General features: G+C 40.9%; 1 protein-coding gene across 2 annotated transcripts in view; it reads left to right on the forward strand.

The window, feature by feature from the left end:
- Window positions 1-25,971, forward strand: part of kif6 (kinesin family member 6) — a 565,092-nt gene that overhangs the window by 128,104 nt on the left and 411,017 nt on the right. For both annotated transcript variants that reach the window (XM_043687249.1, XM_043687250.1), the window contains exon 6: window positions 17,044-17,173. In XM_043687249.1, coding sequence (XP_043543184.1) covers window positions 17,044-17,173 — 130 coding nt within the window. The remainder of the gene's footprint in view (window positions 1-17,043; window positions 17,174-25,971) is intronic.

Consider the following 25,971-nt stretch of genomic DNA (forward strand, 5'->3'; position numbering starts at 1 on the left):
TCCCCCCACCTTGTCTCAGTCAAATCCATCGAATTCAGCACCGCCTTCCTAACCTGCAATCTTCTTCCCGACCTCTCCTCCCCCATCCCAGTCTGACCTATCACCCTCACCTTCACCTCTTTCTACCTATCACATTTCCGACGCCCCTCCCCCAAGTCCCTCCTCCCTACCTTTTATCTTAGCCTGCTGGACAAACTTTCCTCATTCCTGAAGAAGGGCTTATGCCCGAAACGTCGATTCTCCTCTTCCCTGGATGCTGCCTGACCTGCTGCGCTTTTCCAGCAACACATTTTCAGCTCTTACAAACCTATGCTGACTATCTCTGCCTTTCTAACTATTGATTAATCCTGTCCTTCTGAATTTCTTCCAATATTTTCCCTGCCACTGATGTCAGACTAACTGCTCTGTAATTATCTAGCCTCCCTTTGTGCCTTTCTTGAAAAAATAACCTCATTAGCTATCTCCCAGTCATCTGGCACCTCTCCTTTGGCCAATAAGGTATTAAATATTCTCACCTGAGCCTTGGGAATCTCCTCCTTTGCCTCCCAAAAGCAATATGGGATCCATCACATCACATCACATTGTGAGGATTTAAGCACCTGTATGCCTGTTAAAATGCCGAATGCATTCTTATTAATCTTCACCTGTTCTAGAACCTGATCATTCCAACTGAAATCCCCAGCTACTATGTCCTTCTCTCTGTGAATACAGATAAGAAGTATTCATTTAAGACCATACCCATATCCACTGACTCCATGCACATATTGCTGCTTTGGTCTCTAATAGTTCCCACTAGTAATCCTCTTACTCTTGAAATACTTACTAAAAAAACTTTGGGGTTTTTCGTTATGTCAACTGTCAAAGTTATTTTGTGGCCCCTCTTTAGCTTCCTAATTGCCTTTTTAAGTGACCTCCCACTCTCTACTTTGAAGGGCCTCCCTCTTTTTTAATGAACTGCGACTAGCATATTATTCCTTCATTTTCTTTACAAAACTTTTGATAACGCTTGTCATCCAGGGTTCTTGGACCTCCTACCCTGGCCCTTCACTCTTAGAGAAATGCTACGCTTCTTCTAAAAGATTCCCACTCTCCAAATGTAGACTTACCTGCAAGTAATTACTCTATGCTGGCCAGATCCTACCTAATGATATTGAAATTGGCTTTACCTCAATTTATACAATTACAGTACAATACAATTCAATACAATACAGGAACGGGCCCTTCGGCCCACCAAAACTGCTGATTCTAATCCTTATATAGACCCACTACTTATTGCCCACATGCAGTTTCTATCCTTCTGTTTGCCTCTGTTCAAATGTCTATCAAGATACGCCTTAAAAGTTGCTAATGTGCTTGCTTCCACCACCTCCACTGCCTGTGTATTCCAAGCATCCACCAGCCTCTGTGTGAAAAGTTTTCCCTGCACCCCTCCACTAAACTTTTGTCCTCTTACCTTGTAACTGTGCCCTTTTGTAGTTGACTTTTCCACCCTGGGAAAAAGCCTCTGACTATCTACCCTATCCATGCTTCTCATAATTTTATAGACTATTCTATCAAGTTGTCCCTCAGTCTTCATCTTTCCAGTGCAAACAATATGAGTTTATCCAAACTCTCCTCATAACTAAAACAATCCAGGCCAGGCAACTAAACCTTCTCTGTACCTTCCCCTTGTATTCACATCCTTCTGGTAGTGCGGCGACCAGAACTGCACACGGTATTCCAAATGTGGCCGAATTAAAGTTTTATACAGCTGTAACATATTCGTGGCCGATGAAGACAAACATGCTAATTGCCTTCTTGACTACCTGTGTCACCTTGATGTGTGTGTGTGTGAGAGAGAGAGAGATCATAAGGGTTCTACATTTATTGTCCAGAAATTTTATTCCTATTATTTAAACACTTAATTTCTGCACTGTCCTTATCCCTTTCCATAAAGTTCCCTTTGAAACTTAGCGTTATGATCACTATCCCCAAACTGAAGCTCACTGAAACTTCAACCACTTGACCAGCTTCATTCCCTAGGATTAGATCCAGCACTGCCCCATTTGTTTTAGGATTATCTACGTGCTGGCATGAAAATCTCTCCTGGATGCACATTAAAAATTTCACCGCAGCTGATCCTGATGTACTAAGGTGATCCCAGTTAATGTTAGCAAAGTTAAAGTCCCTTACAACTGTAACTCTGTTTCTCTCACACTTTTCTGTGATTTGCTTACATATCTCCTGTGACTGTTGGGAGGCCTGTAGTATAATTTAAACAAGATAATTGCACCTTTATTTTATTTCAAAGCTCTACCCAGATGGCCTCACACACGATAGCTCACGCCTTAAATGCGTTATCTGGGCTGACATGACACCAATTGTTAAAGTTCACATGAGAATGTAACTTTTAAATGTTCTGGGATTTACATATGAAAGAACTGAAACTAATATGTTCATTCTAAAAGATGAGAGACTTAACAAACAATCCAGGTCTTTTTCAATATATAATTTAAATTACATCACACTGTAAACTTTTGCTATAAATTCTGTGTCTTACGATCTTATACCTGTACTTCACAACCACCTGATGAAGGAGTAGCGCTCAGAAAGCTAGTGCTTCCAATTAAACCTGTTGGACTATAACCTGGTGTTGTGTGATTTTTAACTTTGTACACTCCAGTCAACACCGGCATCTCCCAAATCATTCGTTCATCAATAAAGTCATGCTCCCATCTCTCTTACTTTTCCCCCTCATCCTACCTGAAACTTCTAAACCCTGAAATGTTGAGCTGTCAATCCTGTCTTTTCTTCAACCATGTCTCAGTGATTGCAACAATGTCATATTCCCATGTGCTGATAGTGCTCTTAGTTAATTTGTCTTACCAGTCAAGCTCCTTGCATTAATATAGACACAATTTAGTTTTCCAGACCTGCCAACTTCCTTATGCTGCCCATGTCTTCTGCTACTGGACTGTCCTGATTTTCCTTCTGCATTTGATTGGACCTTGCTTCCAACTTTAACTCTGTTCTGTGTACCATTCCCCCTTCTAAATCAGTTTAGCCCACGAACAACATTAGCAAACTTCCCAGCAAAGAGTTTAGATCCATTCAGATTCAGGTTCAACCCATCCAGCTTGTATAGATCTCACCTACCCCAGAAGCTGTTCCAATGATCCAAAAATCTAAAGCCCTCCCTCCTTTATCATCTGTTTAGCCAAATGTTCATCTGACCTATCTTTCTATTCCTGTACTCAGTCGCTAATGTACTATCTCCAACACCTGGGCTATTATTGAGTAGCCTAACGTATTATATCTTATCAAAAGGCTTCTGAAGATCCAAATGTATTACATCAACTGTTTTTCCTTTATGTATCATGCTTGTTATCTTCTAAAAGAATTCCAGTACATGCGTCAGGCATGATTTCTGCTTTACGAGTCCATGTTGACTCTGCTTTATCATGTTACGCATTTCTAAATACTCTGCTATCATACCCTTTGTAATAGACTAACATTTTTTCAACAACAGATATTGAGCTAACTGGCCTGCGGTTACCTTTTTTTGATGAATCCAGAATCTAAAGATTCTTGGAGGATCACTACCAGTGCATCCGCTATGTCTCTAACTACTTTTTATTTAATATTCTAGGATTTATACTATTAGGTGCAAGGGGCTTACTGGTCTTTAGCACATTTAGTTTTCCCAGTACTTTATCTCCAATAATAGTTACTATGATAGTTATTTCCTTCCTCTTTTTGCCCCTTGATTATTTAGCAATTTTTGAAATACTGTTGGTGTCTGTTACTGTCATCACTGGTGCAGATTATTCAACTCCTCTGCCATTTCCAAGATCCCCATTATTATTTCTTCAGTTTTGTTCCCTACAGGGTTTATCTTAACTTTGGCCTGTCCCTTCCTTTTAAAATACTTTAAAATGTTCTTCCTGTCTGTTTTGAAAATACTTGCAAATTTAATTTTGGAGTTTCTTTATTGGTCATCTTTTGTTTGTTGTTAAATCTTTTTCCTATCTTCTGGCTTATCACTAATTTTTGTCATGTTGTAAAACTATCAAACATAGGAATAGATTTAGGCTAATCAGACTGGAGACTGCTTCACCATTCGATAATGGCTGATATGTTTATCAACTCCATTTTCCTACCTTCTACCTTTAACCCTTGATCCCCTCACTGATCAAGAACTTCGCTATTTCTGTCTTAAATACATTCAGTGACTTGGTCTCCAGAGCCATTTGTAGCAGTACACAGATTCACCATCCTCTGACTGAAATTCCTCCACATCTCAGTTCTAAAGGGTCATCCATTCACCATGAGGACGTGCCTTCAGGTTCTAGTCTCTGCCTCTAGTGGGAACATCTTCTTGACGGTCAGTCTATGAAAGCCTCTGAGTATAAGGATCCCACCATATCCTTCTAAACTCAATCAAGTACACGACCTAGAGTCCTCAACTGCTCCTCATATGAAAAACCCTCTATCCTCAGGCTCATTCTCATAAACGTCCTCTGGACCCCTCCAACACCAGCACATCTTTCCTGAGATACAGAGTTCAAAACTGCTCACAATATTCCAAATGTAGTTTGACCAGAGTCTTGTGCAGCCTCAATAGTACATTTATGTTCTTGAATTCTAACCCTGTTAAAATGAAAGATAATGCTGCATTTACCTTCCTAACTGCCAACTGAACATGCATGTCAACCTTAAGGGAATTCTGAACAAGGACTCCCTAGTCCCTTTGTGCTTCAGATTTTTGAATCCTTTCTCTGGTTAGAAAATAGTATTTGCCTCTATTCTTCCTATCAAAGTGCATAACCTCACACTTTCCCTCATTGTGTTCCGTCTGCCACTTCTTTGCCCACTCTCCTAGCCTGTCCAAGTCCTTCTGCAGCCTCCCTGCTTTCTCAACACAATTTGCTCCTCCACCTACCTTTGTGTGATCTGCAACCTGAGCAACAATGCCCTCAGTTCCTTTGTTCAGATCATTAATGTGAATAGTTGTGGTCTCAACATAGGCCCCTATGGCACTCCATTAGTCACCAGCTGCCATTCTGAGAAATACCCATTTATCTCTACTCTCTGCTTGTCAGCCAATCCTCTATCCATGCCAGTACCTTGCCCTTAATACCATAGGCAGTTACTTTATTTAGCAGCCTCTTGTGTAGCACCTTGTTAGAGGCCTTCTGGGAATCCAAATAAATCTTGTCCACTGGCTCTCCTTCGTCTAAATTGATCGTGACCTTCTCAAATAATTGTAACAGATTTGTCAAGGATGACCTCCCCTTGGCGAAGCTGTGCCGCCTCAACCCTATTTTGCCATGGACCTCCAAGTACTTCGTAATTTTATCCTTCATAATGGAATCCAACATCTTATCAATGACCAAGTTCAGACAAACCACCCGATAGTTTCCTGTGTTCTGCCTCCTTGCCTTTTTAAAACAGGAGTATTACATTTGCCTTTTCCACTCCTCTGGGAGGCCCCTGACTAGATTCCTGAAGGACACCGTCCGTGCCACTATAATCTCCTGATCTATCTCCTTCAGATGTCTGGGGCGTAGTCCATTATATGTGGGTGATTTATCGATTTTCAGACCTCTCAGCTTCCCCAGTATCTTCCCCTTCCAATCTTTTACTTATCCTCTGCTGGTTTTTAAAGGGTTCCCAATTTTCTGGCTTTTCGGACACCTTCACCACATTGTATGCTTTTTCTTTTGCTTTTTTGCTTTCCCTGACTTCTCTTGTCAGCCATGGTTGCTTCATCTTCTCCTTACTATGTTTCTTCTTCCTTGGGATGGATTTCTGCTATACCTCCCAAATTATCTTCTGGAACTCCTGCAATTGCTGCTGCTCCATCTTCCCTGCTCGGGTCCCCTTCCAATCAACTCTGGCCAGCTCCTCCCTCGTGTCTTTGTAGTTACCTTTACTCAATTGTAGTACTGTTACATTTGATTCCAGCTTCTCCCTTTCAAGCTGCAGGGTAAATTCTATCATATTCCAAGCTTGTCTATTTCCCTAATTTTATTGGTGTTTTCATGTTAGTACTTTGCAATTCAGTGATTTCAGCTAACTTGGGAAAAATTATGAATATGAATTTGAAATTAATGATCTTCAGAGATGCACTGTTCACAGCACACTTCAGTCTGGAAGTTGGTGTTGAGTTACCTACATTCTTAAGTGGTACACAATCAAGTTTACTTAAATGAATCCCTGTTACATGATTTGAAACTGAAAGAAAATAAAAGATCAAGTTGCAACGTCAAATGTGGAGTACAAATTGCAGTGTATTTGTATTTTCAGCAGTCTATGTAATGTTCTGGCATAATATACTTTAACTTAAAGACCATGAAAAAAATTAAGTTACATTTGTTATTAGCAATATTTTGCTGCATACATCCTGTAAGTGCAGAATAAAGTGCTCTGGAAGACACTTGAGAATAGCCTAATAATTTACTAACATTGAAAGGCCACTACCAAGTATGTAAGTCAAATATGGAAGAAAGCCATTGACTCCATTTCCTTTTCCACTGGCGCTAGCTCCAAACAGAAGCTATTCACTACAAAAGCAGTTGACATTAACTCTATCTCCACAGGTGCTAAATTTGCTGAATTTCTCTATCAATTTCTGTTGCTGTTTTGAATTTCTAACATCTGTAGTTCTTTGTTTATTTTTCTTAAGCTATTCACTGTCTTTTGATTTCTGTACTTCAGGTGAAAAATGTTTTCTTTATATTCTTTATTTTCCCTCTGTAGCTGCTTATTTAACTTTCTCCTGAAACGTTGTGATTGATTCAGATTAAGTACCACTATGGTAGCATTGACAATCTTCAAAAATCAATGTATGAAAAGATCTTCTAACCTTTCTTCTGATACTTATCAAGCTGGTTTTATTCTTACACTTACTAGTACGTGAAACTGATCAATAGAAATAGTTACTCAATTGTTATCTTTTTAATTCACTCATAGGATGTGGGGGTTGATGGCTGGACCAGCATTTCTTGCCCTGGTTGCCCTTGAGAAAGAGGCTGTGAGCTGCTATTTTGAACTGATCTAGTGCATTTGATGTAGATTGACTCACAGAGCTGTTAGGGACAGAATTCTTTGGTTTTGACCCAGCAACAATGAAGGAATGGTGATATATTTCTAAGTCATGATGGTGTGTGGCATGGAGGGGAACTTGGCGGTGTTCCCATGTATCTGCTGCCTTTGTCCTTCTAGATAGTAGAGATTGTGAGTTTGAAAGATGCTGTCTAATGAGTCTTCATGCGTTTCTGCAGTGCTTCTTGTAGATGGTAGCCATTTCTGCTACTGAGTGAGGAGAAAGTGAGGACTGCAGATACTGGAGATCAGACTCGAGAGTGTGTTGCTGGAAAAGCACAGCAGATCAGGTAGCGTCCGAGGAGCAGGAGAATCGACATTTCGGGCATAAGCCCTTAATCAAGAATCTTCATCAGAATTCCTGATGAAGGGCTTATGCCCGAAACATCGATTCTCCTGCTCCTCGGATGCTGCCTGACTTGCTGTGCTTCTCCAGCAACACACTCAACTGTTACTGAGTGACGTTGGTGTAGAAATGAATGTTTATCCTGATGAATGATGTGTCCATAAAATGGGCTTGTTTGTTTTATATGGTGTCAAGCTTCTTGAGTTTTCTTGGAGTTGCACTTATCGAGGCATGTCAGAAATAAACCATCACATTCCTGACTTTATCTTGTAGATATTGGACAGTCCTTGGGGAGTCAGAAGCTGAGTTACTTGCTGTATGATTCTTAGCCTTGACTTGCTCTTTGTAGCCATACTACTTATGTGTCTGATTCAATTCAATTTCTGATCTAAGGTAAACCAGGAACCCCCCCCCAACAGGATGTTGGTAGTGGAGGGTGGAGAGATAAATGTGAGGGGGGTGGGGCTGGGGAGATGGTAGCTGAGAATACAATGGGTGGATGGAGATGGGGTAAAGGTGATAAGTCAGAGAGGAGGGTGGAATGGATAGGTGGGAAGGAAGATTGACAGATGGGACAGGTCATGAGGATGGTGTTGATCTGTAAGATTAGAATTGGGGGAGGTGGGGGAGGGGAAATAAGGAAACTGGAGAAGTCCACATTGATGCCATGGGGTTGAAGGGTTCTGAAGCGGAATATGAGGCACTCTTCCTCCAGGTGTCGGGTGGTAAGGGAGCGGCGATGGAGGAGGCCCCAGGACCTGCATGTCCTCGGCAGAGTGGGAGGGTTTTATTAAGTATGCCTTTTGCTGCTCCTGGAATGTCCTCCTGAGAAGTCCACATTGATGCCATGGGGTTGAAGGGTTCTGAAGCGGAATATGAGGCACTCTTCCTCCAGGTGTCGGGTGGTAAGGGAGCGGGCGATGAGGAGGCCCCAGGACCTGCATGTCCTCGGCAGAGTGAGAGGGCTCTATTAAGTATGCCTTTTACTGCTCCTGGAATGTCCTCCTGCTTTCTTCATTGAATTAGCCTACAGGGAACGTATCTGTGGCAGTCAGATTGGTGACCATTCAGTCAAGTATGTTTTTTTTGTCTTGGATCTGTGAGCACCTATTACAGACCCAGGCTAGAAGCTATATCGTTTCAGACTCAATCAGTTTCTTCAGCGGTTGTGGTAATGATCGGAACATAATAATAGCAAGGGGCCAGTCAACCCATTGATTGTACTGTGCCATTTGATATGGTCACTGAAGTCCCTTTTATGCACACCATCTCTATAATGCTTCACACCATCAATAATCAACAAATTATTAACCACTACTTTAAAAGTTCTCAGAGCCTGAGCTTCTATAGCGATCTGAGGTAGAGAAGATTCACCACCTTTGGGTAAAAAAAAGTCACCTTGGTCTTGAATGGCATCTTCCTTATTATTGAATTGTGCCTACTCGTTCTAGACACCCCAACCAGGAGATATATCTTATCTGCATCTACCCTGTCTCTTTAAGTATTTTGCAGGTTTCAATTAGATCTCCTGTCTGTTTTTGAAACTCTAGATAGCATAAGCCCAGTTTTTCCAGTCTCCTTCATTGCATGGTTCCATCATCCTAGGTACAACCCTCCCTGGTATATCTTAATTGCATTACCTTTGTGGCAATAATAGGAGATAAAGAGACAGAAACCTCTAGGCGTGGGCTCTCCAAGCCCCTTTACAACTATAGCAAAATGTCAGACTTGCAGAAGAGAAAGTGGGTGGCACGGTGGCACAGTGATTAGCACTGCTGCCTCACAGCGCCAGAGACCCGGGTTCAATTCCCGCCTCAGGCGACTGACTGTGTGGAGTTTGCACATTCTCCCTGTGTCTGCGTGAGTTTCCTCCAGGTGCTCCGGTTTCCTCCCACAGTCCAAAAATGTGCAGGTTAGGTGAATTGGCCATGCTAAATTGCCCGTAGTGTTAGGTGAAGGGGTAAATGTAAGGGAATGGGTCTGGGTGGGTTGCGATTCGGCGGGTCGGTGTGGGCTTGTTGGGCCGAAGGGCCTGTTTCCATCTGTAAGTAATCTAATCTAATCTAAAACTGGGTGGGAGAGTGAATTATGAGGAGGATGCAGAGATGCTTCAATGTGATTTGGACAAGTTCACAGAGAGCTTTCGGTCAGAGTCCTTGTGTATACTTAAGACTGATATAGATTTGTGATCAGCAGGTAAATCAAGGGGGAAAATGGAATGTTGAATCAGCCATCAGCCTGTTGAATGGTAGAGCAGCCTTGTAATGCCGATGGCCTTCTCTTGCTCCTATTTTCCTGTTTCTATTTTTCACTACTCTTCTCCTCAAATCCTCTTCAAAGGATTAACATTCCATTATCCTTCAGTGACTTATTGACAAGGACATTAAAGTCACACTTTCCAATCTCTTATCATTTGAGAAATACTCTGCACATCTGTTCCTTCTACCAAAGTGGATAATCTCACATTCTTGTCAATTAACGAAACCTGTCCAAATCCGGAAATCATTCCCCACAACACAATGCTTAGCTTTGTACCATCTGTAAACTTGGGAATACTACTTTTGCATCCCCTGTCTAAATCATTGATAAATGTGGTGAGCGACTGTGGAACAAGTACTGATCTTTGCAGCATCCCATGAGTGACAGTCTGTCAATGCAAGAATCACCTATTGATTCTGATTGTTTTCTGCTTATTAATCGGTCTTTAATCTTTGTCAATATATTCCCTCCTATATCATATGCTTTGATTTTGCTAACCAACTAAAAGCTTTCTGCAAATCCAAAAGTACGAGTTAGGAAGAGGCTTCCTTGCCCATGTTTGACTGGATGTGACTTCATGGGGTCAGGGGTCAGTTTTAATGACTCCCAGTCAAGATTAGAGTGGTGCTAGAAAAGCACAGCAGGTCAGGCAGCGTCCGAGGAGCAGGAAAATCGACATTTCGTGCAAAAACCCCTCAGCAGTAATCTGATGACTCCCAGGCAACTCTGTCCTGATTGTTTACCACCCTGCCCCTTCAATACCACTTATCCGGAGATAGTGTTGGTGTGGACGTTGTGGATAAGCTATGATTCCATAAGTATGACCATGTTAGGCTGTTATTTGACTAGTCTGTGAGACCATGCTCCTAATGCTGGCACTAACCCTCTGCCCGCAGATGTGGGTAAGAAGGACTTTACAGAGTACTGAGTTTAGTGCTGAGTTTTCCATTGTCATTTTCATTGCTTAGGGCATTGTCAGGTATTCTGTCCTATTTCATTCCTTTTTTTGACACTCTCTAGTGGTTGATGCAACTCATAGGGCAGTCAAGAGTCAACAATCTTGCTGTGTTACATAAAATCACATGTAAGCCAGACCAGAGAAGGATGGAAGATTTCCTTCCGTCAAGCCGGTGGGTTTTTATGACAATTGACAGTGGTTTCAAGTTGTGGAAGACTTATAGTTCCAAGGTTTTATTGAGTTAAAATTCTATAATCTGCAGCAGCATACTGGTGAACCACATCCTTCTTATAATGCAGTGACCAGAACTGTACACAATATTTGGGTTTAGATTATAAGTCCAGTGACAGTACCACTCCAGCGACTATATTGCCCATGCACAGACATGCACAATTCTCAAACCTGTTCATAAATTTGAGCAGCTATTAGATTCTCCTGAACTACTTATCTGCTTGTGAAGTACTTTATTTTCAATATTTCATTTTGATGTTAAATCTTTTGTGGATAACACATCAACTGACTGCTCTTAATAAAGGCCAACAATCCACAAATGGGGTAAACAACAGTAAAGAAAAACATGGATTTATGTTGTAGTTTTCACAACCAGATATCTCACATCCACATCCAGTCGGGTACTTTTCAAACAAAAACAAATTTCTGGAGAAGCACAGCAGGTCTGGCATCTATGGGAAGAAAAAGGAGTTAATGTTCTCAGTCTAGTGACTCTTAATCAGAACTGTTAGCAGCTAGGAAAAGGTGATACCTTTTATGCTGAAAACGAAGTTAGGAGAGAGGGTGGGAAGGGGAAAGGTGACCAGACAGATGGAAATGGAGCCTAGAAAGAGAGAGATCTGAAAGGGGTAGGTAAACAAGGAGATTATGGATACAGATCATTTAGAACATAGAACATTTTTACATAGAACATTACAGCACAGTACAGGCCCTTCGGCCCTCGATGTTGCACCGACCTGTCATACCAATCTGAAGCCCGTCTAACCTACACTATTCCATGTACATCCATATGCTTGTCCAATATCCTGGGGGGTAGGTTTGCTAGCACTCTTCGGGGGGGTTTAAACTAATTTGGCAGGGGGATGGGATCCGGACTTGTAGTCCAGCAAGTAGGTTAGCTGTTTGTCAGGATGCCCAAGACTGTAGGGAGGCTGTGGAGAAGGTAGCACTGACAGGGACTACTTGCGGACACAGAGATGGGCTCAAGTGCGTATACTTCAACGCAAGGAGTATCAGAAATAAGGTCGGTGAACTTAAGGCGTGGATCGGTACCTGGGACTACGATGTTGTGCCCATCACGGAACGTGGATAGATGTGGGACAGGAATGGCTGTTGGAGGTTCCTGGTTACAGGTGTTTCAGTAAAATTAGGGAGGGTGGGAAAAAAGGAGGGGGGGTGGCATTGCTAATTAGAAATGCAGAAAGGAAGTTTGAGGGGGATCTGCCTCTGGAGGTAGTATGGGCTGAATCTACTACCGTTGCAGGCAAAGCATTCCATACCCTTACTACTCTCTGAGTAAAGAAACTACCTCTGACATCCGTCCTATATCTATCACCTCTCAATTTAAAGCTATGCCCCCTTGTGCTTGGAAAAAGGCTCTCCCTGTCCACCCTATCTAACCCTCTGATTATATTATATGTCTCTATTAAGTCACCTCTCAACCTTCTCTCTAACAAAGATAGCCTCAAGTCCCTCAGCCTTTCCTCGTAAGACCTTTCCTCCATACCAGGCAACATCCTAGTAAATCTCCTCTGCACCCTTTCCAAAGCTTCCACATCGTTCTTATAATACGGTGACTAGAACTGTACACAATACTCCAAGTGAGGCCGCACCAGAGTTTTGTACAGCTGTAGCATAACCTCATGGTTCCAGAACTTGATCCCTCTATTAATAAAAGCTAAAACACTGTATGCTTTCTTAACAATTCTGTCAACCTGGGTGACAACTTTCAAGGATCTGTGTACCTGGACACCGAGATCTCTCTGCTCATCTACACTACCAAGAATCTTACCATTAGCCCCGTACTTTGCATTCCGGTTACTCCGACCAAAGTGAATCACCTCACACTTGTCCGCATTAAACTCCATTTGCCACCACACAGCCCAGCTCTGCAGCTTTTCTATGTAATTGACAGAAGAAAAGCTGAATAAGTGATAATAAGAGCTAAGAGTAGGAGACTGTGAGTGAGCTATACTGAGTGCAATCCATATAATGTGATAATGGGCAGAGGACTGATTGAGAATTGGTGATTTTGCTAAAAGCAAGCGATGTCAAAACAGGATAGAGTGTGGTTTGGATAAAAACATGGAAGGATGGAATTGGGCTCTGAAGTTATTGAACTTGATGTTGAGTCATACTGGCTGCAGGTTCCCCAAACAAAAATTGAGATATTGTTCTTTGAGCTCACAGGAACACTATAGCAGGCCTGTGTCGGAAATGTTAGGGTGGGAACAAGGTGATGTGTTGAAGTTTGGGGTCACTTTTGTGGACAGAACAAAGGCGTTCTGGAAAGCGGTCATCCAGTCTGCGTTTTGCCTCCACAGTCACACTGTCTCCAACAGATGCAGTAGGCTAGACTGAATGAAGTAAAGGTAAGTTGCTCCTTCACTTGCAAGGTATGGCTGGATTCTTGAGTGCTGAGGAAGGCAGAGATAAACAGGCAGATATTACACCTTCTGCAATTGCCATGGGGGTATGAGGACATGTTGGGAATGGAGGAGAAATGGTCCAGAGTATCCTGGAGAGAATGGTCCCTGTGAAATGCTGATAAAAGAGGGGAGGGGAATGTGTGCCTGAGGATGTATCATCGAGGTAACCATGGGAATCAGTGAGTTTGTAGTGTATTTTGTGGCCAGCCTTCCTCAGAAATGGTGTCAAGGAAGGATGAAAGGAGTTTGAGAAGGACCAAGTGAAGTTGAGGCCATGGTGTAAATTGGATGCGAAGTTGATAGATGTTTCTAGTTCAGATCGAGCGAGAGAAGCAGCACTGATAATATCATGCATATTTAAAGTTTAGTGAAGTGCAGGAAACCTGACATTCAGTTTGTGCATAGCCAGCTTCTATAGGCAACACTGTGGTAATGACCTAATAATCTGAATCTGTGCTGTCATTTGAATGATAAATATTGGCCAGGGATGACTCCCTTTTCTTTCAAAATAGTGCCTTGGGATCTTTTGCATCCATTAGAACAGGCAAATCGGACTTTGAGTTAAACATCTCATTTGAAGGTCAACACCACTAACCATGCGGTACTCCATCAATACTGCACTGAAGTGCCAGCCAGGATTAATGTGCTTGAACTCTGGAGTGAAATTTGAACCTGAAATTATTAGTCTCAAGGTGAGAGTGCATCAAGCTAAGCTGCAGCTGATACATTATTCTATCTTTGTTGTTGGCTAAGGTGATAATGCTGATCAGGACCTTAGGAAAATTCTATGCTGTTTTTTAGAGAGTCCCACAGAATTATATACGTTTGTTGGAAACACCAGACGAGGCTGACAGGGCCTTAGCTGAAGGGCAGCAGTACTCAATCCGAATGTTGGCAGAGATGCCGTTTCCAAGTGCTGGAGAGACGCGTGAACTCACCAGTTTTCAGACTATGAATTATGTGAAATGATTTGAAGAAACATTTACCAAGAAAAAATGTGAATTGGTCAAATCTTTTTATTTTACTAATTTAACAAGGGTATACTAAAATCAACAAGGAGAAAGTGAGGATTGCAGATGCTGGAGATCAGAGCTGAAAATGTGTTGCTGGAAAAGCGCAGCAGGTCAGGCAGCATCCAAGGAGCAGGAAAATCGAACGTTTCGGGCATGAACCCTTCTTCAGGAATCCTGAAGAAGGGCTCATGCCCCACACGTCGATTCTTCTGCTCCTTGGATGCTGCCCTGACCTGCTGTGCTTTTCCAGCAACACATTTTCAGCTATACTAAAATCAAGACTTGAAATTTGACAAACCTAAAAAAAATCTTGTCAATATAAATCCTGGTTATGGAGCCACAAAGCGAAATGACAGCTCAGTTTCTGTAAGTAAAAAGAAGAATTATCTTCCAATTTTATATAACACCGTTCATACCTCTGGAGGTACTATTTTTAATTTACAACTTTTGAAATGTAATCACTTGTAATGCAGAGAAATGTGACAGATACTCTGCACCCACAAACTGCAATAAACATCAAAAAAAGTTAATATAATTAGTGTTGATGAAAGGATAAACATTAACCAGGAGAACCTACTTGCACTTCTTGGTATCTTGGTATTTTTTGTATTCCTGAGGCCTTGATTTAATTTGTCATTCAGACATTGAGACACCAAAGAGATCAAGAATCGCTCAGTGCTGCACTGAATCACAGTTGAGGTTATGTGTTCAATAGGACCAGGACAACCTTTCAGCAAAGGTGACCTCTAGTATTTTGCTCAGTTGTGATCATACCCCTAATATCTCAGTGTAAAGTAATACTTGACACATATTCTAGTAAGATCTCAGGAGTGAATAATTCCAGGAGTAATTCTGGCTTTAGTGAGGAAGAGTCATTGGTTTTGAAACATTAACTCTGCTTCCTCCCCACTAATACCCCCAAACCTGCTGAGCTTCACCAGCAATTCCTGTTTTTGGTTCAGATTGCCATCATCTGCAGTTCTTTGTTTTATAATTCTGGCTTTGTTTCCCATCCTTTTGACTGCCATTAATAGGGCTATTTAACTGCACAGTGGGTACAGCAAGTATTATGAAAGGTTTATCTTATTTCATGTGGTCCATGGTTTATGGGGTAGGGAGTACCTCCACAGAATAAGAAAGCAGGTGGACCTTTAAAAACCATTTGAAAAGAAAATTAAATTGCTCAATTTGTTTCTTGGTGACCCACCCTGAGTTCTTTGGCTCTCAGTGCTTGAAGTTTGACCATTGAATTTAGAAATGACCAGAAATGGTAAACAGTTACCCATTCATTTTTATTTAAAGCACCGATACAGGACTCCTTTGTTCAATTCTCATTTCAATGGTGGTCATTAAGGGTTGTGCTTGAGTTGGAACCAGTTAGAATACCTCTTAACAGACTCCAAATTAGAGATTTATATTTTAAACAGAAATGCTGAATTGCTGTGAGTTTTTTAAAAGCTACTTTCTTAAACTACTGTTTAGAAAAGGACCTTTTTTATACAGTTTGAAAAGCATACTTTGATTTTGGAAATCTGGTGTAAAAATAGAAATTAGATGGCAGGCTTTACAGACTTTGACCTTTGTTGGAAATTACAACATGTACAATAACCTCTTTCTCTTTCATCTTAACATTAAAATTTGATCATTTCTCATAAAAATACAGGTGTTTTCAGCAATGAGTTTAAAAAAGACCATGAATGAAGAATGTTTGTACTCTGCACTTTTGGGATATAATTTCCAGTCACCTCATTGTTTACAGTAGCATAAACAATAAACATTTAAAGTTGTACACTGGATCTTGATCAGATGGGCCAGTGGGCTGAGGATTGGCAGATGGAGTTTAATTAGGATAAGTGCTGCATTTTGAAGAAGCAAACCAGAGCAGGACTTGTACACTTAATGGTCAGTTCCTAGGGAAAGTTGCTGAACAAAGAGTGCAGGTTCATAGTTCCTTGAAAGTAGAGTGGCAGGTAGATAGAATAGTGAAGAAGACATTTGGTATGTTTTCCTTTATTGATCAGAGCATTGAGCATAGGAGTTGGGAGGTCATGTTGCAGCTGTAAAGGACATTAGTTTGGCCACTTTTGGGATATTGCGTGCAATTCTCGTCTCCTTCCTTTCAGGAGGATGTTGTGAAACTTGAAAGGGTTCAGAAAGGGCTCAGAAAAGATTTACAAGGATGTTGCCAGTGTTGGAGGATTTGAGCTATAGGGAGAGGCTGACTAGGCTAGGGCTGTTTTCCCTGGAGTATTAGAGGCTGAGGGGTGACCTTATAGAGGTTTATAAAATCATGAGGGGCATTGATAGGATAAATAGATAAAGTCTTTTCCATGGATGGGGGAGGGCATAGGTTTAAGGTGAGAGGAGTAAGATATAAAAGGGACCTAAGGGGCAACTTTTTCATGCAGAGGGTGGTGCGTGTATGGAATGAGCTGCCAGAGGAAGTACTGAAGGCTGGTGCAATTGCAACATTTAACAAGCATCTGGATGGATATATGAATAGGAAGGGTTTGGAGGGAAATGTCCCAGTGCTGGCACATGGTACTAGATTAGGTTAGGATATCTGGTTGGCATGATGAGTTGGACTGAAGGGTCTGTTTCCATGCTGTACATCTCTATGACTCTAGTATAATCAATAAGTGAACAGTTGGGTTACAGCTTTCAGTTTGTAACATGATGTGTACATGTTTTGTTTTGATAATATTTATTTCTATCAATTAGCAAAGTGACTATCATGGAAGATACTGACCAACACATTCACCTTCGGAATCTCTCCCTTCATCAAGCAAACAATGAGGAAGAATCTCTCAACCTGCTTTTCCTTGGAGATACTAACCGAATGATTGCAGAGGTAGGTGCCTTTAAAAGCTCTGAAGTCAGTGAACTTCAGAGAGTTTCTCAAAGCAAGGACGATCAGCATGTAGAAATCAATCGCTATCAATAAGGTCAGTGAAGGTGAAAAACTATGGAATCTTTTGGAATCTATGGTATGCTGTGATGGAAGGTTTATGGGCTTTTTCTGGATGGTAAATGAAGATGAGCCTGACAGACTTTCACCTACATCTCTCACTTTAGGTTGGAAGGGCCATGACTTTTTATTTTGCATTTTTAACAAGTGGGGACTGAAATAAGAAAGAGATGTTTTAAAACCAGTATTTGAAAGAGTACCTAAAGTTTTAAAAGCAACTAACCTGACACCCATTGCAGGCTTAGTGTAAACACCTGTTTGAACAAGCATTATTGAAACTGTGTTGTAGGTGATTTGGAGACATGGGGGTATACATATGAACCTTCTGCTGGTAGCAAGAAGTTTATTGGTATAGGGACTCAATCGATTATCAAAGACCTTTTTTTCTGCCAACAACTGTGTGATTGGTTCTGAGGTAACTGAGCAGCTTGGAGCAGGAACAAGTTATAGATGGAGAGAGAGAAAAATGTGTTCAGTTCTTCCCCAGATAAAGGTTGGTTTCCCTGTAATCTGCAGTCAAAACTCACTGTATACCTGAAGAAACCATTTTATATTTTCTGGAACACTTGTTCTATGCTGTGAGTCATAACTGGTGAGTCAGAGACTCGTTATAAGTACACCAGCCATAAGTGTCTCTTTCCAAACAGTGGAAGCAACTGGAACAAAATGATTGAAGCAAAGTGCCTGCCAGCAGAAAGGGTTTGCAGGAAAATCTCACCAACAGTACTTGAGAACAAAGACTACTCATTCTTAACCCTCTGCTCAAACCTATTTAATCTTGTCTATTTGTTGTCTGTCTATGTCTGGTGGGGTGGTGGGGGAAAGATTTATAAGGGATTAGAGTTTTAATTCGTAGTGTAACATGCTGACAATTTATTACATGCTGACTGCTATATTCCACTTACATATAATAAATATGATGTGGAGATGCCGGTGTTGGACTGTGGTGGACAAAGTTAAAAATCACACAACACCAAGTTATAGTCCAACAAGTTTATTTGAAAGTACAAGCTTTTGGAAGGATGTTTCTTCGTCGGGTAGCTACCTGACGAAGGAGCAGCACTCCAAAAGCTTGTACTTCCAAATAAACCTGTTGGACGATAACCTGGTGTTGAGTGATTTTTAATTTTATAATAAATGTGATTCTCGATCAGTACAGAAACTTGGTAAATGCTTTCCATCAATCTGGGTCTGAATACCAGGTACATTAGAGAACTTTGAGTACTTTTTAAAAAATCTTTACCTTCTGTGATAACTTTTTGAGTTAACGGGGTTGATTTCCAGTGCACCACACCAGTGAGTCATAACTTTAACTGCTTCCTGATTTTTTTTGTTGCTTGTTTGAGCTTTAGTGTGTCTGTTATCCAGTGGATCTCGTCTGTTCCTTCATTTAGTATTCAAGATTCTGAGAGGTGATACTATATTGAACCGTGATAATACATTTAATGTAATCACTAATTCTGTAACTGTGGAGTGGGGCTTCGGGTGAAAGCTTAGAACCTGGGAAATTATCAAGTGATTCAGCCTTAACGACAGAGAATAATTCAATGAGGGAAGAAGCATAGTAGGATTTGATAATGCAGGACTCAACAATCAATCAGCACCCTATTTTACTGGTGAGTGCTAGACAAAGTTTAGCAAACTCATCTCTCTTTTCAGTGAAATTCATAAACTGGATAAGTATAAGACAGAGAAAGTCTCATTTGATACCTTTGTGTTGTAAGGCTAGCCAGATTAATCAATCACTATCTTTCTGTCCCATTCCTCTGTTATTAGAACCCCATTTTTTTCAGAATTTCCTTTGCAACACACAACTAAATGCCAACCATTGCAGAAATGGAATACGCTGGAAACCCCCAGCAGTTTCTACAAGTTCCGTGGAGATACTATAAGGGTTGATTCTTCAGGTGTGAATACTTCATTAGAAATAGAAAAATAATAGGTGAATAGTGCCCGAATAGACGTCAACTGTAACTATTGATCATGGTGCAGTCTTCTTTAAGCAGGATAGACCAAAGTCTGATCAGATGACCACTTTGCAAATGTGTCCTGCGTTCCCTGTGACATGCCTCTTTAATATTTTGACCCACCTTTGTTCTGACCGATAGAACACAGGAGCCAGCGGGCAAACACTATTGTAGATAGTTTACAATGGACTGAGTATAGGATGAAGAGATCTCTGTGGTTCAAAGTTGCTCCGTTTTTCCAAGCATGCTATATTTGGCACATATCTGAAATTATTCATACATGATCTCCAAGAATTATAGAATGGTTACAGCACAAAAGAAAACCACTTGTCCTGCTGTATTTATGTCATCTTTCTGCTGTAGTGATTCACCTAGTTCTAAACCTTTAGCTTTGCCCCATAGCCCTGCAAATTTTTCTATTCAGATTATTATTCATTTTTTGTTTGAAGGATTTCATTAAATCAGCCTCCACCCCATTATCAGGCAGGGAATTCCAGAAATGATTCAATCATTGTGTGAAAAAGCTTTTCCTCATATTGCCATTGCTTCTATTTCCAATTATCTCATACCAGTAAAAATCAAAAGAATGTGAATGCTGTAAATCAGAAACAAAAACAGAAATTGCTGGAAAAGCTCAGCAGGTCTGGCAGCATCCATTGTGAGAAATCAGAGTTAGCATTTCTAGTTGAGTGACTCTTCCTCAGAACCTCACATCAGTGGCCTGTGTATCTCAAACCTGGAATTTACAGTCAAAATAGTGATACGTGTGATGACACTCACGTTATTAATGTGAGGAGAGAAGGCATTTGATAAGGTGTCAAACAAAGGTTAATAAACAAGGTAAGATTGCATGGGGTTTGGGGCAATATATTAGCTTGGCACTAACCAACAGAAAGCAGGGTGGTGGGATAAATGGGTATTTTTCTGATTGGCTATAATTGGTCGAGCGCCACACGGTTTGATCCTTGGGACCTCAGATATTTACAATTTATCTGAATGACTTAGATGCAAGAATAGTATGTACTATAATTAAATTTGCATATGACTCTTGAATGGTTCGGAAAGTAAGTTGCAAAGAAGAAGTAATTAATTTACAATTCGGATAGGTTAGGCGAATGGACCAAACTTTGTCAGATGAAGTTGAATGTGGATAAGTGTGAGGTTATCCTTTTGAATGAGTGAATTAAAAAAAAAACAACTTATTATCTGATGAAATGCAGCTTCAAAATACTTTGGTGCAGAGGGATCTGAGTGTCATCATGCATGAATTTCAGAAACCTAGTGTGCAGATACACAGATAGTAAAAAGGGCAAGTGAAATTATTGATAAAGAGAAGGATTTTGAAAGTAGGGAGGTGAAATTGGAACTCTACAAGGCATTGGTGTGACCGCATCTGGTCTACTGTGTACAGTTTGAACCCGTTACTTGAGAAAAGATATAATTGCAATGAAGGCAGTTAAAGGAAGATTTATTAGATTAATTCCAGAGACGAAGAATATATTTTACAAGGCAAAATTAAGCAATTTGGGCCTATACTCTCTGGAGTATAAAAGAGTGAGAGGTCTATTTAAAGTATAAAAGATATTGAAGATTGTTGACAAAGCAGACATGGAATGGATGTTTCCCCTTGTGGAGCAGTCGAGAATGAGTGATCATAGTTTAGGGCTAGGGTTCACAGACTTAGAACAGATGATGGGGAATGTCTTTTCTCCTAGTGTTGTGAATCTGTGGAATTCACTAGCCCAGAGTGCGGTGGAAGCTGGTACGCTGAATAAATTTAAGGAGGAGATAGACAGATGTTTATGGGCAGTGGGTATGAAAATGATTATTGTATTAAATGGCAGAGCAGGTCAAAGGCTGAATTGCCTAATCTTGCTTGTAGTTTTGTTTTAATTGTTAGAATCATAGAATCTCTACAGAGGTGGAAATAGGCCATTTGCTCATTGAGTCCACATGGCCCCTTCAAAGAGCATCCTACCCGGCCACCCATCCACCTCTATCCCCATAACCCTGGATTTACCATGGTTAATCCACCTAGCCTACACATCCTTGGACATTATGGGCAATTTAGCATGGCCAATCAACTTAATCTACAGATCGTTTGGATTGTCGGAAGAAACTGGAGCACTTGGTGGAAACCCAAGCAGAAACAAGGAGAATGTACAAAGTCCAGACAGTTGTCCAAGGCTGAAATCAAATCCGGATCCCTGTTTTCGGAATTGTGAATCGTCACAAATTACTCCGTAATTTGCTGTAAGCCTGCAAAAAAATTTAGCTTGCCCTTAGCCACTCTCCAGGCTTTGTGAAATTGCTGCATTTCCAGTTGTGAGTTAAACTCGCTGTGCAAAATTAGCTAATAATTAACAGCATACGCACCTTTCTAATAAAGAGAGATTTTTAGGTTCTTGGAATGTCTCTTCCACCCAGGAAATGAACAAATGAAACTGTGGACTCTAATTCTCTACATGATCAACTTTTGTAAGAACATTTTAAATTTTAGGTAATCTAACTTTTTCTTTCTTCCTTATGGTTTTTAAGCAATCTTTCTGAATCCAGTTTTGGTTTCCAAATTTCTCTCCATGATTTGCCTCTAATTTGCCATGTTGTCTGTTGTTTCCTTGTTTCTTTGTTGGTTCTTAATTTCCGGAGGTTAAGTTTCATGAAGGTGTTCTCTTGTTATTGCCACACTGTTATCAGCTCTCGTAGGGCAAAATCTCTCAACTAGAAAGGAAAGGGGAAAAGTGTATCTTGTAGGGTGGCTGTGAGATGCTCCACTCTAGGAAAAAGCAAATCTATGAGTTTTTGGCAAAAAACATCCATTTAATTTGTATTTGAATAAGCAACTTTTACTGTCTCCCTATCAACATAAAATCAAATAGTTGTCTTGTGTCTTTGACCATAAGACCATAAGACATAGGAGTGGAAGTAAGGCCATTCGGCCCATCGAGTCCACTCCGCCATTCAATCATGGCTGATGCGCATTTCAGCTCCACTTACCAGCGTTCTCCCCGTAGCCCTTAATTCCTCTAGACAACAAGAATCTATCAATCTCGGCCTTGAAGACATTTAGCGTACCGGCTTCCACTGCACTCCGTGGCAATGAATTCCACAGGCCCACCACTCTCTGGCTGAAGAAATGTCTCCGCATTTCTGTTCTGAAATGACCCCCTCTAATTCTAAGGCTGTGTCCACGGGTCCTAGTCTCCTCGTTTAACTGAAACAATTTCCTAGCATCTACCTTTTCCAAGCCATGTATTATTTTGTACGTCTCTATTAAGTCTCCCCTTAATCTTCTAAACTCCAACGAATACAATCCCAGTATCCTCAGCCGTTCCTCATATGTTAGATCTGTCATTCCAGGGATCATCCGTGTGAATCTCCACTGGACACGTTCTAGTGCCAGTATGTCCTTCCTGAGGTGTGGGGTCCAAAACTGGACACAGTACTCCAAATGGGGCCTAACCAGAGCTTTATAAAGTCTTAGTAGTACATCTCTGCTTTTATATTCCAATCCTCTTGAGATAAGAGACAACATTGCATTTGCTTTCTTAATCACGGACTCAACCTGCATGTTTACCTTTGATAGGTATTTTACAGCCCTTGGAATTTAATAGTTACTAAGTGGCTTCAGATCATTCACTGTATCACACCGTTGCCCTTTGATAGGCTGCACAATCAGTGTGGATTAGTTTCAGTGACATTTCTGACAGAGATAAGGATTGGTGGTTGAGTGGCGAGGTGGTCAACTCTGATTTATCAAGGTTTTGTGCTTCCATTTCTGCTGACCACACCCCTTCCCACCAACAATGTCTTTTCTTTTTAAACATTCTCTTGATTTAAACTTTATTAAAAATATTCTCTAATTATGCCTCTCATTGTTACGCACTAACTTGATTTTTAAAATTACTCTAAAGCACTTTAAAGGTTTCATTTGTGCCGGTCTGAGTGTGCTTTCAATGATTTGTCTTGTTCATTTCCTTTTTAAAATGCTGTTCATCTGCAATATCTTCCAGTTCAGATCAAATTTCTATATATGAAACATTGATTTGTAATTTCTCTCCATAGATGCTGCCTTTTCTGATGAGTGTTTACAGTAGTTTCTGTTTTTGATTTCGAGCATGTGCAGTTTTTTGTTTGTTGTTTATAACATCTATGGCAATATGACTGAGTAATTTATTCCTGAACCTCAGTCAGTATTGCTTCCAAGAGACAGCTGTGCTCCTCAGTGGTGTAGCACGGCAGGTTTCCGTGAGATTTTTTGGTTCATTGCCAGAATAATGTATTGCAGAGCTCTGGATATCTTTGTAGGTATCTCTCTTAATTTGAATGTTTTTGTGTGATATTTAGGGAATATATGAGGAAAAAGATTGTATAAGCTTGTTAGTGCTTTCTGCTTCCACTGCATGGTGCAACTTGGTCCAGTTCTACTTTCCTTAATGCTAATTCTAAAAAGGCAAAAGCAGAAAAATGTGTGAGACCAGTTTCTGGCGGTATTGAGAAACTGCTCAGCGGCTCAGTGACAGAATCAAGACGAGTGTGGGAAATTAGCAAGACTTAGGATCAAAATCATAATCCCTGATGTCAGTTTCTCATTTTGAAAAGACTAATCTAGTTAGCACTTAGCTCAGATGAGGGAATGGTATGAGATGGACGATCAACAGTTCAGCTGTTTCACAGCACTCATATTTATTTTTCAGTAGGGTTAAATATAGATTTATGTAAGATATTTCTTCCCCTTTCCCTGCTTTTGCTTCTCTAAATTATGCACAGTCCCTATCAAGAAGGCAAGAAGTCACTCAGACTTTTACCAACCCTATTCTGTGACTATCATGAGAAATTTCTCTCAACTGTCTTGCTTTCTGTGAGGACTTGGGTGGGAGAGATTTAAGTTTCTGAACCCAGTGCCTTTGAAGTAATTTATATCTGTTAGCTCATATTTACAGCGAATCTAGACACATCAGTGGAAAAGTCAAGTCTTGAAGCATTTACAGCAATCTTCAGCCAGAAGTGCTGAGTGGAATGTCCATCTCGGCCTTCTCCAGTGGTCTCCAGCATCACAGATACCTGTCTTCAGCCAAGTCACTTCATGCTGTGTGATATTAAGGCAATGGTTACCTCAAAGGCTATTGTCCCTGAGAACATTCTGGAAATGGTGATGAAGATTTATGCTTCAGAACTTGCTTTCCATGTAATTGCCATGCTGACATCTAGCCAACAATGTGGATAATTGCCCAGGTATAAACTGTATATGAGAACCAGGACAAATGCAACTCAGACAATTACTGTCCCATCAATCTACTCTAGATCATCAGTAAATTGATGGAAGATGTCAACAACAATGCTATCTAGCAGCACCTGCTTAACAATAACCTGATCAGTGACGCCCATTTTGGGTTCTGCTAGGGCCAGTCAGTTCCTGACCTCATTACAGCCACAGTTCAAAAGAGCTGAATTTCAGAGGGGAGGTGGGAGTGACAGCCCTTGACATCAAGACTGCATTCAATTGATTGTGGCATCAAGGAGCCAGAGTAAGATTGGGCGAGTAATTCACCTCCTGACTCCTCAAAGTCTCACAAACAAATTTAACACCAATATCCTTTAAGTGGATTATACTGCTACGCCTCAAGCTATCAAAAAATGTAATACAAGATTGAGTAAAATTCAGTTGATGTCATTTTTGAGTATTCAAGAATATCTAAGAATATTTTGGAATATGTAGGAATCGCTAAGGATAGAATATCTAGCAATATTCAGAAATAGGCTATCCGTCAACATTTGACGAAGGTTTTACCTGAAAGCTCTCAGTGAGTAGGATTGTAAAAAAATATATCCACTCATGAGATGTTGATGTCGCTGGCTGGGCTTAGTTACCCTTGAGAAAGTGATGGTGAACTGAGCTGCCTTCTTGAATTACTGCAGTTCGTATGCTGTCAGTAGTCCTACAATGCCCTTAGGGAGAGAATTCCAGGATTTTAATGCAGCGACAGTGAAGGAACAGTGATATATTTCAAAGTCAGGATGATGAGTGGCTTGGAGGGGAAATTGCAATTCATGGTGTTCTCATGTATGTGCTGCCCTCATTCTTCTAGATGGAAGTGCTGATGGGTTTGGAAGACGCTGCCTAAAGGACCTTTGGTGAATTTCTGAAATGCATCTTGTACATAGTATACACAGTTGCTACTGAGCATCAGTGATGGAGGGAGTGGATGCTTATAGGTGTGGTGTCAGTCAAGGCAGAGTGATCATTGCTAAGCATTTGTGGTGTGAATGTTACTTGATGCTGGTCAACTCAAGCCAGGATATTATCCAGATCTTGATGCATTTGACCATGGACTGCTTCAGTATCTGAGGAGTCATGAATGATGCAGAACATTGTGCACTAATTTGTGAACATCCCGACTTCTGATTTAATGATGGAGTAAAAGTTATTGATGTAGCAACTGAAGTCGTTGGGCCTAGGACTCTATCATGAGGAACTCCTGCAGAGATGTCCCAGAGCTGAGATGACTGACCATGAATAAGAGATGGAAATGTGTTGCTGGAGAAGCGCAGCAGGTCAGGCAGCATCTAGGGAACAGGAGAATCGACGTTTCGGGCATTAGCCCTTCTTCAGGAATGAGGAAAGTTTGTCCAGCAGGCTAAGATAAAAGATAGGGAGGAGGGACTTGGGGGAGGGGCGTCGGAAATGTGATAGGCGGAAAAAGGTCAAGGTGA

This window comes from Chiloscyllium plagiosum, chromosome 3 (genome assembly GCF_004010195.1).
Source record: "Chiloscyllium plagiosum isolate BGI_BamShark_2017 chromosome 3, ASM401019v2, whole genome shotgun sequence".
In the NCBI taxonomy this organism is placed as follows: Eukaryota; Metazoa; Chordata; class Chondrichthyes; order Orectolobiformes; family Hemiscylliidae; genus Chiloscyllium; species Chiloscyllium plagiosum.